This window comes from Penicillium diatomitis (assembly GCF_028827545.1).
Source record: "Penicillium diatomitis strain IBT 30728 chromosome Unknown utg000001l_segment0_segment0, whole genome shotgun sequence".
NCBI lineage: Eukaryota > Fungi > Ascomycota > Eurotiomycetes > Eurotiales > Aspergillaceae > Penicillium > Penicillium diatomitis.
The window spans coordinates 3,501,395-3,515,036 of record NW_026623173.1 but is presented as its reverse complement, the minus strand read 5'-3'; the positions used below and the strand labels follow the sequence as shown (position 1 = coordinate 3,515,036).

At 52.8% G+C, this 13,642-nt stretch overlaps 5 protein-coding genes across 5 annotated transcripts; 2 read left to right on the top strand and 3 right to left on the bottom strand.

The window, feature by feature from the left end:
* Positions 1-9: 9 nt before the first annotated feature.
* On the bottom strand, positions 10-1,163 carry N7539_000993 (sugar phosphate isomerase/epimerase family protein; the record flags this gene model as incomplete). Its single annotated transcript, XM_056930597.1, has 2 exons — positions 10-666; positions 771-1,163. 2 exons carry the CDS (start codon positions 1,161-1,163, stop codon positions 10-12), a joined length of 1,050 nt encoding a protein of 349 aa, XP_056794890.1.
* Positions 1,164-1,880: 717 nt separating this feature from the next.
* Positions 1,881-3,440, top strand: N7539_000992 (6-phosphogluconate dehydrogenase, decarboxylating; the record flags this gene model as incomplete). The annotated part of the gene is made up of 1 exon (XM_056930596.1): positions 1,881-3,440. One exon carries the CDS (start codon positions 1,881-1,883, stop codon positions 3,438-3,440), a length of 1,560 nt encoding a protein of 519 aa, XP_056794889.1.
* A 579-nt stretch (positions 3,441-4,019) lies between these two features.
* Positions 4,020-5,215, top strand: N7539_000991 (S-methyl-5-thioadenosine phosphorylase; the record flags this gene model as incomplete). The annotated part of the gene is made up of 3 exons (XM_056930595.1): positions 4,020-4,134; positions 4,244-4,753; positions 4,824-5,215. The coding sequence occupies 3 exons, from the start codon at positions 4,020-4,022 to the stop codon at positions 5,213-5,215; spliced, it is 1,017 nt and encodes a 338-aa protein (XP_056794888.1).
* Positions 5,216-6,827: 1,612 nt separating this feature from the next.
* Positions 6,828-9,869, bottom strand: N7539_000990 (TAPT1 family protein; the record flags this gene model as incomplete). Its single annotated transcript, XM_056930594.1, has 1 exon — positions 6,828-9,869. The coding sequence occupies one exon, from the start codon at positions 9,867-9,869 to the stop codon at positions 6,828-6,830; it is 3,042 nt and encodes a 1,013-aa protein (XP_056794887.1).
* Positions 9,870-10,710: 841 nt separating this feature from the next.
* On the bottom strand, positions 10,711-13,448 carry N7539_000989 (uncharacterized protein; the record flags this gene model as incomplete). The annotated part of the gene is made up of 2 exons (XM_056930593.1): positions 10,711-13,314; positions 13,386-13,448. The coding sequence occupies 2 exons, from the start codon at positions 13,446-13,448 to the stop codon at positions 10,711-10,713; spliced, it is 2,667 nt and encodes an 888-aa protein (XP_056794886.1).
* Between the last annotated feature and the right edge of the window lie 194 nt (positions 13,449-13,642).

The following is a 13,642-nucleotide window of genomic DNA, read 5'->3' as shown; positions in this document are numbered from 1 at the left end:
CAAATACTTTCAAGATTCTGTGACACATTCCTTCAACAGCTTCTGCATGTTCTCCATAGCCTTCTTTGCGAATGGCTCCATCTCGTACTTCTTCCCCTTGCCCTGCGGACCAGCATCAAAAATCTCCATTGAGAACCATCCTCTGAACCCGGTTTTCAGGACCGCCTTCGCGACATCCATTATGGGCAAGTAGCCCCCATCGTACGGCATCGGCCGATAGTCATGGCTCCACTGCGCGCGAGGCCTTAGCCCCTTGACGTCTTTATTCTCCAGAGGCGGGGAAACCTTATACGCGTCGGAGATCTGCAATAGGTATATCTTCTCTGCAGGCACGGTTTGCGCTAGCTCCTCCATACTGCGAGCAAATCTCTGTTGCACGGTTCCCGCGGAGGCGTTCTCGATCAATCCACTGGAGCATGTTGGATCGGCCCATTCACTACCTGCCGTTTGAAATGTGTCGAGACAGAGACCCACGTTGGGCATGTCGACGTCACGGACGATTTCCCAGACGTCTTTCCAACTTGGGGCATGCGTTGACCAGCACCAGTTCTCGTAGGCCAAGCGAAAATTATTCTTTGCGAGCATGGAGCCCAACTCGCGCAAATCAGACACAATCTGTGCGCGATCTGTGGAGATCTTGCCTGCAGGTGAGTCCGTGGAGCCGACCTAGAACATTTGAGAGATGCGTTGAGTTAGCGGAATAGTTCATGGAACCCCAAAACCATCAATGGGATATACGGGGAAGGATCTCTTGTCTAGACCCGACGCACCTGCAACATATCCGTCCCCGCAGCTTCCATAATCTTCATCCAGCCGTTGGCCCTCTCAAAAGCCTCCTTCCGCTCACGCGAATCCTTGGGCCACCCCTCGAAGTTCGCAAAGGGCTGCAACATCATCACCGTCACACCATTGGCTTTACAATCGGCGTAAATCTGCCGGGTTACTTTCGCCAATTCCTCGTAGTCATCGGGCGGAACTTCGTACCCGTTCAACTGCCCGGCATAGTCGAGAATGTCCGGGAAGGAGAGTTCGATTGCGGTGAAGCCTGCTTTGCCGATGGCTTCGAGTCTGCGCGGTAAAGTGTCGCTTGCACCGCAGCCGATGGAGCAGGACGCGTAAGAAAGAGGGATCTGTTGGAGGGACGAGGCTGTAATTGAAGTCATGGCTGTATGATCGCGATTGGCAGATAAATGGGAATGTGGCGGTTGTGATTCAGAGTTGTGGTGATGCTTTTTCCATACAACTTTGAAGTATTCGTTCCGTTATTATTATTGTGATTGTGATTGTTCAAGCCAGAAGATCTGTGGTCAAACTTTAGTATATCAACACTACAACCTGGTCTCGGGTCAGCGCGGCCTGACATCTGGCGCTTTCCACCACTTGGTACCCGCATGGATCATGATGCAATGATGTTGTGAGAGCGCGGGGCGTTTCCTTGCCTTTGTCGTCAAATCGACATCATCCGAGCTTCAGCGCCGACGCACGCTTGATTCCATCAGCAACCCAGCTACCTTATGCCGGGCTGGAACCTCGAGCACCGCCCGGACGATGTTTGGCCGGACAAATTGGTTCTTTTATTTGGCTTCTCTTGACCTCTCATGCTCCCGATTGCCGCTGATCACATATTGACAGCACTCATAGCCAGTCCCGCGGAACTATACACCGGTGGCCATCATTAAGTTTGGGATTCGAGGTATATCCCAGGGCTGTAATTATCTACCGAGCATTAGTAGTAGATCCTTGATGAACTTCCATCAGGCTATCGTTCTGAAGCGACATCTACCTACCTTTACCTCGCATATCCTACCTATTACCTCACGTACGGACAAATTTTTTTTTTCCATATCGAGAAGACATTGTTAACCCAAAACTGATTCAAAATGCCATCCGCATCCGCTGATCCCACGAAAAACTTCAAGCGCATCGGAGTCGTAGGGGTCGGGAGTATGGGCTCCATGATGGCCTTTGCCTTCTCCGAGCTGGGTCTGGACGTATCTGTCTGGGACGTGGACAAGAGAAATGTTGAAAAAGTCATGGATTGGACGAAAAAGTCGACTACGATGAAAGGCAAGATCCAGGGCTTTACCGACATCAATGAATTCACCCGCAGTCTCGAGGGTCAGGGAATCGGGAAACTCTTCATGTTCTCCATCACCCACGGCGAGCCCGCGGACTCGGTCCTGAAACTGATCAAACCGGATCTAAAATCAGGCGATATTATCCTGGATGGAGGCAATGAGAATTATCGTCGCACCGAACGGCGACAGAGGGAATGTCAGGATATCGGCGTACACTGGATCGGGATGGGCGTGTCTGGTGGATATCAGTCTGCTCGACGGGGTCCGAGTCTGTCGCCCGGAGGTGATGCCAAAGCCTTGGAGCTGGTCATGCCGCTTCTGGAGGCCTACTCTGCCAAGGATCCCAAGTCGGGCGCACCGTGTGTGACTCGCATTGGACCCGGCGGATCTGGCCACTTTGTGAAGATGGTGCATAATGGCATCGAGGGCGGCATGCTCTCAGCCCTGGCCGAGACATGGTCATACATGCACTACGGCCTGGGGATGGACTATGAGCAGATTGGCGATGTCTTCACGCAATGGAACTCTCAGGGCGAATTACGCAACAACTTCCTGATTCGGATCGGAGCCGACATCATGCGAATCAAGAAGACGAAGAAGGGCGACTGGCTTGGCGAGGGCACCAGCGACAGCGATGGCTATGTGCTGGACGACGTCCTTGACAAGGTCGTTCAAGACGACGACGGCACCGAGGGAACGCCTCTTTGGTCCCTGATGGAATCTGCTTCTCGACACGTTTCTACTCCCACCCTCGCCGCAGCACACTACATGCGCATCGCCAGCGGAAACCGCGCCGAGCGCGTCGAAGTCGCCAAGAAGATCCAGGTGCCGGGTCCTCGACCGATGGAGAATATCAAAGACCGCGCCACGGTCCTTGAGAAGCTCCGGAAAGCCGTCTACTGCACTTTCCTATCATCTTTCTGCCAGGGCTTGGAGCTCATCGCCCGAGCTTCCAAGGATGAAGGCTGGGCCGTCAACATGGGAGACTGTCTGCAGATCTGGCGCGCAGGTTGTATCATCCAGTCCGATTACATCGCAGACCTGTTGCAACCGGCCCTGACGGCCAACAAGCACATTATGAACTTGAAGTTCATCGACGAGGTTGCCCAGGAGCTGCACAATAATCTGCCGGCTTTGAAGACGATTGTCATGGAAGGAATCATGTACGATCAGTACATTCCGGCCCTGTCGGCAACTTTGGATTATGTCAAGTACTCTGGAGGAACTGCCTTGCCGACCAAGTTCATGGAGGCCCAGATGGATTACTTTGGTGCGCATGGCTACAATAAGCCGGGTGTGCCTGGAGAAGATCCCGGTCCGACTCACAAGGGTTCGCATCATTATGAATGGAAGCCCGCGTGAGCTCTCTGCTGTAGAGCGAGGGCTTTGAACTTCGCAGATGACAAGTTTTTGGTAGTTTCGGGTAAGAAAGGCTATTGTAGCGCGAGAAAATCGATAAAAGCAAGCTCTTGCAGGGGCCAATTTCCATTGGGGTGAACAAAATGGGTGGCTTGTTCACATTACACCCAAGTCAATGCGATCCATAGCCTAGACGATGATGAACCCTTACCAATTGACAGTATGGTTGAACTCTTCCCACGTCTATGGAAGAAATATGTAAACAACGATTCAGGCGGGACTAGTTCCATTCGGTGGCTGATGTAGATCTTGGGATATATCACAGTCGCAGATCAGCTGTAGATCGATATTGAAGTCAAAACGCTACTACACATGTACTTCTGTCGGTGCACAAGTCAGTCGCATAGATTCCTGGTGAACAATTAACCACCTGTCTGTCGTCATGAAGAGCGTGTGGATCGTGTTTGGATCAACAAACTTCCTTCGGAAGCGGACTCGCCTTTAAGCCTCAGGCACCCACTGCACACGTGGGGCTCCCGACCCAATGGAAGCGGGGCAGTCCATCTAAAATTTGTCCTCAAGATGCGCTGGACCACCAGCATTCGCTCTCTTTCGACCATATCCAAGCCTTTCGTCAGAATCGAGACGGCCAAGCAGTTCGCGCGCAGAATGGCCGACCTTCCTTCCACATACGATGGTCTGTATAGCCCATCAAACATGCAGATCGAGCATGTTTTCCCCTCCCCTCCAAGTCACTGAGCTTCACCCCACCATGTCGCAGCGCTGACAGGCGCAACTTGAAATAGGGCCCGTCTCCATCGCCGTCATCGGCGGCACCGGTCTTCGTGAGCTTCCTGGATTCACCCAGGTTGCCTCGTTGAATGTGTCGACTCCCTGGGGCGAGCCTTCCTCCCCGATCACTATCCTGCACCACAAGTGCAAGCACAACGACAAGACCGTCGCGGTCGCGTTCCTGTCCCGTCACGGTCTCCACCACCAGATTGCCCCTCACGAGGTGCCTGCTCGTGCCAACGTCGCTGCTCTGCGCTCCATTGGCGTTCGCAGCATTATCGCCTTCTCTGCCGTCGGCAGTCTGCAGGAGGCCATCAAGCCCCGCGACTTTGTCATTCCCGATCAGATCATTGACCGCACCAAGGGTGTTCGCCCATGGACCTACTTCGAGGGTGGTGTTGTCGCCCACGTTCCCTTTGGAGATCCCTTCGATGAGGGTATGGCCAAGGTGGTCCGCGAGTGTGGACACAGCTTGGAGGGCGACGGTGTCGTCCTGCACGATCGCGGCACCATCGTTTGCATGGGTAAGTCCACGACTCAAAACAAGAAGAGAAAGGGGGAACAAATGAACTGACTCAGTCCTTATGTGTACAGAGGGTCCCCAATTCTCTACCCGCGCCGAGAGTAACATGTACCGCGCGTGGGGTGGCAGTGTGATCAACATGTCTGTCCTACCCGAGGCGAAGCTCGCCCGCGAGGCCGAGATCGCCTACCAGATGATCTGCATGTCCACCGACTATGACTGCTGGCACGACTCGGCCGATGTCACCGTTGAGATGGTCATGGGTAACATGAAGTCCAACGCTGCCAATGCTCGCCGCTTTGTGACCGCTGTTCTCGATGCGCTGGCCGCTGATGAGCACGCGGATTTGGTCAACGGCAAGCACCTGGCTGGTTCCATCAAGTTTGGCGTCAGCACTCCCCAGACCAACTGGAGTTCCGAGGCTAAGAAGAAGCTCGACTGGTTGTTCCCCGGCTACTTCTAAGCTGGTAGCACGCCACCTGGAGCAGGCATATATGCATGACATACCTTTTGAGCATAGATCATTCGCAAATAGATACGATACATTCATAGTCGAAATGACATATCTGCCTCGAACGACATTAGCAAGATGGAATTCATCCGTGTGTTCCAGTCGTCAACAAGCATGATCTCGATAAATTTCGTGACTTTGTATTCAAACAATGAGCGATGCAGGTGGGCGACATAAGGCCAGTTGCATAACGAGATGATATTCCCCACCTCGTCTGCATAGCTAGATCAGCGTACTGCTACATGTAGTACTCAATACAAGAGGCTTAACCCACATTTAAGAGTCCTATATCACTCGGTCTTGTTTTGTTTCTTTCCATCACACGTCTGACGCTTTTGCTCTGACAAAGTAACGGGTTGATGACCTCGCCGAGCCCTAACGGGGAGAGGGAGAGGGGGAGAGAGAGAGAGAGAGAGAGAGAGACTTCGGACCAACGCCAATAATTAGATTCCCTGAGCGTGCCGGAACTTGTAAGAAGAAATGAAAGGTTTCCCGCTTGCAAGCGTGATATACGAAAACGGTAGTGGAAGAAGCACTCATCGCTGCCACGGGCTTCTTGCAACCGACGCCAGCTTGTATCTTTTCTTGCCCGCTTCAGGCCGCACCATCGGGCAGACAGCAGCCGCTTAACCTGAACCGCCCAGTACAGCGATATCTTGGTCCACTAGTCATGACTTTCTACCACGTCTGCAACTACTCTCGTCATGTTTTTTACTCTTTTTCTGCCGTCGGTTTCTCTTGTGGTACTTTCCCAAATGTCTTCCTAGTGGTGTGCTCTCTGGCCGTGGTTTGTCTGCCGTGTGTTGCTCGGGCGGTTTCGAGCTGTTTCTCTAAACTTTACTTCCAGTCTTTCTGCTCTTCGCTTTATTTTTATTCTTCCATGTTATGTAGCTGATGTTTAGCCTTGTCTTGAATTGTCAAGATGACAGCAAAAGCAATGCTTTGGTGCTTTTCTCGTTTCGTCGATTCGAGCTCACCATGCCTCTCTTTCGGCTCTTTGCCGGCTGCGTCTTATCCCATACGTCGAAAAAGGGTGGGAAATCAGTACAAACTCATTCTACAATTCCAAAATAGTAAAACTGGCTCCAAGTGACGAGGGTGTTTTCGCATCTGGGGGTTTTACCTCAGCGCCGTCGATAACGTCTATTGTAAAGGAAAGCACATTCAGGGCAAAAGATATGCAAGTGGCGTCGGCTCTTGGGCAGGGATTAGTAGTTTCGTTGAATTCCGCAGTAGCGGTCAAGTACTTCCCTTATGGCTCTCGTCTTTCGACGGTCCCCAATAACCTCTGGTCTTTGAATGAAATAGTTGGAGCATCATATGAAAGGGCCTCTAGTGCGAATGGTACATACATCTCAGCCTCAAAAAGCTTGTGCATAAGTGGATTGTGCCAACCTCGTATGCACTATGCAGATCGCAGATCTAGCATGTCAGCGAGAGCAGAGCAAAGCGTGACTAGGACAGACATCCCTCCCGAATATCCAGTAGGGGGAGAACACAAAAGACGTGACATTCGGCTCATACATATATTGAAGCAACCGCAACTAGTCGACCTTGACAAAGATCACCAGATTTTCTTCGCAACCATCTCGTACCGATGAACATGATCGATCTTCAGATCCTTGTCTTTGTTTTTATCGCGGTCCTCTTTCTCTTTGACACGTCGCAAACCATCTGGATCATCGCCATAGATCCAGCGGCGCTTCTCATCGCCCAGCTCAACCATGCCCCAGCCCCCGGCCCGTCGACTGCCCTCGACATTGAAGCTATCTTTCCGAGCGGGTTGATCGTGAGCTGGAGTCTCTGAAGAGGGGGCCTTCCGAGACTCGTGTTCTGCAAGTTTCATGCGCTTGTAGCGGGATCGGGCAAAGGCGAGAAGACCCATCCCGAGGAGGAGTTTGAGAATCAACAGGACGATGTATGATGTTAACAGGAGGACTATTGTGAAGATTTGCACGGATTGTGCTGGTGAGGGCATGGCGTTGTCGACGAGAGTGCTGAAGAACGAGGTGACGTGGGCGACGGAGACGGGAATCACGTTGCGAAGCGTCAGGGGAGCCGTGGACGGCAGTGGGCCAGGCGCGTGGTTTCTGTGGATGGCTGCCAGGGATGTCGCTGTGAGCGCTGTTGAAGATGGGTGTTGTGGAAGCATTGAAGCGAGGAACATTTGGTATGTTTGCACTGATACACGGATAAAAAGGCACGAGAGCGGGATGACAGGGAGGCCGAGACGACGAGTTAAGTTTTGGTCGCCAAAGGCGTTGGTATAGTAATCCTTGGCTAGAACGTCCAGATATCGCCCATAAAGAGCGGGTCGGTAGTTGTTGAACTTGTTGATATAGGCATGTTTCAACCAGTCAACGAGCATCTCAGATCCCAGGACTACCAGGAATGGTCCTAACACTTGACCGAATGTCGGTAGGAAAGAGTTGACACTGCTGACAGATGCGAGGATGGAAGATGGAAAGAAGGTGAAGGCCTGAGGCAGGATGGACGATGCACTTCTTGGGGGAGTCGACAAGGGAGTGCTATTCGTGCTGGTAGAAGTCTGGCCGGAAAGGCTCGAGCCCAAACCTAGATCGCCGATGAAGTTGAAGGCCCCTGTCTCCACAATATTGCGAGACGCAATGATAGTGAGCATGAGCCAGAGTTGGAATCGTTCAACGACGTCAGCACACGTCAACTGGAACAAGTTTTCCTTTTCAAATTTGCGGAAGACGGTGGATTTGATCTCGACGAATTGATTTGACAGAAGGAGTGTCATCAGGGCATTTGAATAAGAATTGACTGCCACATTGAGGGTCATGACCTGGGAGAAGAGGGACGTTGCATGAGCAACCGTGTAGACCAGAGCCGCTAGAAATAGCCCAAACGGACGCATTATCTTACTTCGTCCGTCAGGCCTTCTCTCAAGGGCTTCTCTCGAGAAGAGGCACTCGAGAACATCCTGTCCAATTGCTGCCAACAGACGATCGAGGACCTCCAGAACATTATATATGACATACAGTTTGATAGCCGCCTGTCCTCGAATCCAGTGGTACATGCGGCTAGCATCAAAGTACATCAATGCCCAGCAAGTCGCAATCATCAGCAACCCAGTCAATATATCTGCCTTGTCATCCGGCAGAAGAGTTGAAGGGATCGACTTGCTTCGTCGGTGATGACGGCGAAATTGCGAGGTACGGTGTCTTCTTTTGGAAAGGTCAGAGTCGCGATGACGGGAGTCGTGATCAGCGGAGCCAGTGACATCTTGCTCCGCGGATGATTCACTGGCCGTTGGAGGAAGTGCGTCGGTTTCGCTTTCTTGTCTCTCGCCATTCTGCGTTCGTCTCTTCCAAACGCGCCCAACTCCGTTAATCACAAAACCTGAAATTGACCAGAACTCAGCATTCAGGTTCTTCATCCACGATTCAAACAAAATATACACGGCCTTGATGAAGCGCAGCGGAAGAATTGTGAAGGAGTAAAGCCACGAGTCAAGACATGCGAAAGAGCCGAAACACAAGACCTGCTCCAGGGCTCCGGGGAGAATCAGGAAGTTCATCAATCGTTCAATCTTAGCACTTGATGATTCATAGGGGAAATCAGTGGACGAAGGTCGATGGATATACAGGGGAGATGGTCGTCCGGAAGCTAATTCAAGTTGAAGGTATGTGGGTAGTGAAACGGGCGGGATCGGAATAGACACAGGTGCCATTGGAGTTGCAGGAGACTCTGCGATTTGAGGGGAGGCGGCAAGATGGCCACCCACATCCCGATCGAGTGTACTTCTCTCCTGCCGTGACCGCGAAGCCCATGTATGTGTTATACGTTCACTGTGCAACTGGAGATGAGGAGGTCGAGATAACCCAGGAGTCGAGACCGTCCGAGAATTGTGAGGACGATTGCGAATATTTCCATTGGCAACTGTCTTGTGAAACGCCGAGTTGACAGGCAAGGCTGGCGTTTCGAGAGTAGAGCTCTTCGAATTCCTCGTCTTAAAGTTGCGGTCAAGAAGTGAGGCTTCCTGGAGGGACTGTAGTATTGACTCCCGTATCTCAGGCCGAAGTGTTTTGTTCTCATGCCGTCGCTCTGTGTTGGTTTTTGGTGCGTTGACCTGAGCATCTTCTGTTCGAATGGGTATTGAGTCTGGAGAGCTTATGAGCTCTTGGATCTTGTCGGATGATAGGGTCAAGACTGGGTCATTGTCATCGGCAGCTTCAAGTGGTGTCTCTTCTGCCAATCCGGCCAAGGCAGCTTTCAACTTAGAACCTTCCAACAGAGTCGCCCGGCCATTATCCGCCGTATCGTCCGACGATAACTCAACAAGAATACCTAGGCCTTCACTCCGATGGCTGTGTAGTTTTGAAGAAGTTGTGTCGTCAACTGATTCGTCGCGTACTGCTCCATCGGCATTATCCCCGGTGCCATTTATCCTGGGCTGCTTCTCGGCTGGGGACTTCTGATCGGATTGACGATCCATGAGCATGGTCGATCTTGGAATATATGGCGCGCCCTGTTCGTTGATCCGCGGGCCATTTGCCATATCGTCCAGCGGAGCCCCTGGCGTTTGTCCGGTCGACTTTTGATCCGCCGCAGATCCGCAAGTCTCGACTCTGGATGTCATCACCGCTGGTCGTACAGGCCCTGATGTATGTTTCTGAGCCCCCGTTCAAGCAGCACAATTCTCAAGCCACCTTCCGGACACCGATTGTATGAGGGGTTGTCATTCGCATTATGGAAGTGACCAGGTCACTAACAACGCCGGCGGAATGCGGTGACGCTAGTGAGAAGCAACTGAGCGGTGAGGGCGTCAGTGAATCGACTGGATAATTCAATAATGGTGGAGACTCGCTGCTACAGACTGTGCTTTCATTGCCTGGAATTACTGCGAGATCGATTCAAAGTCAAAGGCAGGTAATCGATGTGACCTAAATCACACCAGCTGAGAGCCGGGGGGAGATAAGCTCGATTATCTGGCAAGTCGGAGAGACAGCCGTTATTGATGCCTGAGGCCCGGTTGTTCATCCCAACATCACGACACGACGGTGCACCTCAGGAAGCTTCCATGGAAGGCTCAACCTCGTCACGTAAGCACGGGGTTGCCTGTCAGAAGTCTTATTTTCTCAGTCACTACCAGCTTTTGTTACCAATCGGCCTACTACTGGGACTGGAGAGATAATTAGTTGACTACGAAATAAACCAAGTGGCGCTTTCACGGGCACGGAAAATAGAATGGGAACAAGATGTTGATCTGAGTATGTACAGCATTCCGCGATTTATCGCATAGGCACTGAAGAAGATTGATAATCTGCGCTTAACCCGGAATTGTCATATTCATTATCATCGCAGAAAGGACCAGCTTCCGGCGTGTGTTTGGTTGTTGAATTGGGGTCTCCTTGTTCCTTGGAAAGCACATGAGGTCTTGAGAAGAGAATTGTCGAGCAGGAGCTTGAGAATATCAGGTGTCAATATTGACTCGTTTTGGCACGTGGAATATCGTGTCCTGGTGGAAAAGGCTGCCGACCATGACGATAACCGCTCATTGTGGAGGGTGATGCTGTTTGGGCACGAGCAAGATACTGGGGCCCGGGAGGATATGGGTGAGTTTGTTCATAAGTCTGCGGCGCTCGAGACATCGGTGTAGCTCGACCGTACTCGGAAGCGTTCCCGTGAGCGATTGGGCTAAACGCCTGATAAGTGGATTGAGAATCGCCCGAGCCAGCTCGAGTGCTGTGATTGGCATTGGAAGCTGGGCTAAAAGGCCTGTATCCGGGTTCAACGTCACCAGGGCTGGCCATTGTGGGGGTTGCGGTGTCGGAAACGGAGTCAAGCGTGTGGAATCCAGAATGAGCGTGTTCGGTTGAATCGGCATCAGTGTTGCCGACAATCGGGTTGAAGGCTTGATATCCAGCTGGGGAATGGTGAGGCCCACTGGGACTTCCCGTCGGAGCGGTAGCAATGCCGTTTGAAAGTGGACTGAACGCTCGGTAGCCGAGTGAAGGGTCGCCAGCGCTCGCTGGACTAGGTTGAGTGGCCTCGGGGTTGGGAGTGAACGCTCGGTAACCGAGTGAAGGGTCGCCAGCGCTCGCTGGACTAGGCTGAGTGGCCTCGGGGTTGGGAGTGAACGCTCGGTAGCCAATTGAAGGGTCGCCAGCGCTCGCTGGACTAGGCTGAGTGGCCTCGGGGTTGGGAGTGAACGCCTCATAAGCAGATTGCGGGTGTCCTGCATCGGTCGGATTGAACGGGGTATAGGTGCGCATTGGTCCGGGAGTCTTCCTTCCTGGCTGAGGGCCAGGCGTACCCCGATGGCTTGCAGGCGTCATTGAGCGATTCGGCGGAGTGCGCGATGCCATGCTTGTATTTGCTGGAGTCGTCGATCGGGCCAATTGAGGGGCCACAGCGAAATCACCATTCAGTGGATTCCTCTGTTGATCTGAGAACGGATCGACCGTCTCCTGTTGATGAGCGGGAGAGTAGGGGTGAGACGACCACTGATCCTGCTGACTATGCCCCTGTGTAGATCCAGTCATCGTGTGCTGCGGTCTCACTTGAGCAGTCCCAGGCACTGGTGTCTCGTCGTTCATGTAACCATCCTCTGGCGGCGCGCCGTAGTAGCCCAGCGGCTCCCCATATGGATTGTATCGTGCCGGTGACGCAGTCCCGGTAGAGGCTTGTTCATGGTCTCTCTGTCGAACAGACGCACCAGGCGTTCTCAACCGATTTGAAGCATCGCCATCTGGACCGTAAGGTGTATATGATCGCGGGCCAGTGTCTGTAAGATTGCGCATGCCTGGCCCTGGTGTCCCTGTACCAAACTCACGAGACATGGGAGGCGGACCTGAGGGCTGGCGCCATTCAGCGCCTGGGGTGCGGGAGGTGGGCAAGTTTGGCGGGAGTAGAGGTACAGGAGGCAGTGAAGCTGTCTGATGGTCGAGAGGGCTGTACACTGTAGTAGCTGAGGGCTCCATGAAGGATGCACCGTCGGAGATGGCTGATGACTGGGTGACGGTTCGTGTGAGCGGCGGCTTGCTGTCCAGCTCCAGTGTTGGCAGGGTCGGATGCTTATCGACTGCGGTCGAGTTCGACCGCGTGTATGGTGGCAATGTGGTTTGCGTGGTGCTGCGCGACAGGGTGGGTGAGGCCATTGGCTTCTCCCGGTTGACATCAGGAAGAGACGGCAACGTGGGTTTTGCTGCCGCTCCGCCTGCTACCGTGGGGTGAGTCGGTGCACGGTTCTGCATTTTGAACCCATTCGCCAGAGCTTTGTCAACCTTCTTGCGCACAATTCGAGTCAATCGAGTGCTAATCTTTCGGCGACAGTACACTTTCAAACTTCCATCTGTCGATGGAATATGATGGAACAAGAAGATGAGGTAGAGGACGACAGCCGAGGCCAGTCTCAGAATAGACAGAACCCAGATGATCAAGGTGAAGAGCATGCCGAAGAGCACGACGGCTTGGAGATTGTTGCCTTCCGCAAGGATCTTCACATTGTTGAAGAACTGCCAAGCCTCTCCACTACCATTGTCTTTGGGCGCGTTCTTCCCGCCGGGGAGGAGGTCGGCTTGCATGACCGACCACAAGGTGATGGCATTGATCACCTGACGTGGTCCGTCGGCGAAGAGAATGCTCAGCCAGGACTCGAAGGAAAAGTATGCGTACAGTGCCACGTACTCGGCACCTTTCTTACTCTTGGTCAACTCAGCAAAGACTAGGAAGCGTCTCCACCCACGGCCCTCCCGTGTGAAGACACGAAAGCATTGCACCCGAACTGCAAGAGGATCCAGGTAGCTCCGTGTGATACTGCCGGAGCGAATGGCCCGGATGGCAGAGATCCAGCGGTAGATCAGAAGCGCAAACGACAGGAGAATGCACCCCGCGAAAATCCAGCGGGATATATGGAAAGGAATGGCGGGTTCAACTCGACCACTCCAGCGGGAAAAGGCCAGCAGATTGACGGCCGTGAATGTGTCGGTACCGTACACGGCAATCGATATCAACAGGAAGACCCACAGGAAGAAGTAGGAGAAGCCAGTCCAGCAGGAGTCCGCCTTAAAGTCATTGAGGTTCTAGCCCACGCGAAGTCAATTGTCAGCGATGCTCTGCAATGCCGAAGTTTCCCGTCTCTTCAAGTACATACCACGTAGTCCCATTTCTCCTCCATTGAGACTGTGCCCTTTTCGCGATCCCCACCGCATGGCATCGTGACGAGGGTGCCAGGTTTGATAACTAGAAATTGAAAGAAACGATTGAGGGTCGTCGATTCGACGACGAAGATGAACTTCTACGGACCAGCCGGACAAAGTTCAACAGAGCACCTGACGGTACGAGTAGACTCGTAAGGTGAAGCTGCGAGAATGAGCGTGGCGATCCCAACGAGCTGGATCGCTAGATAAT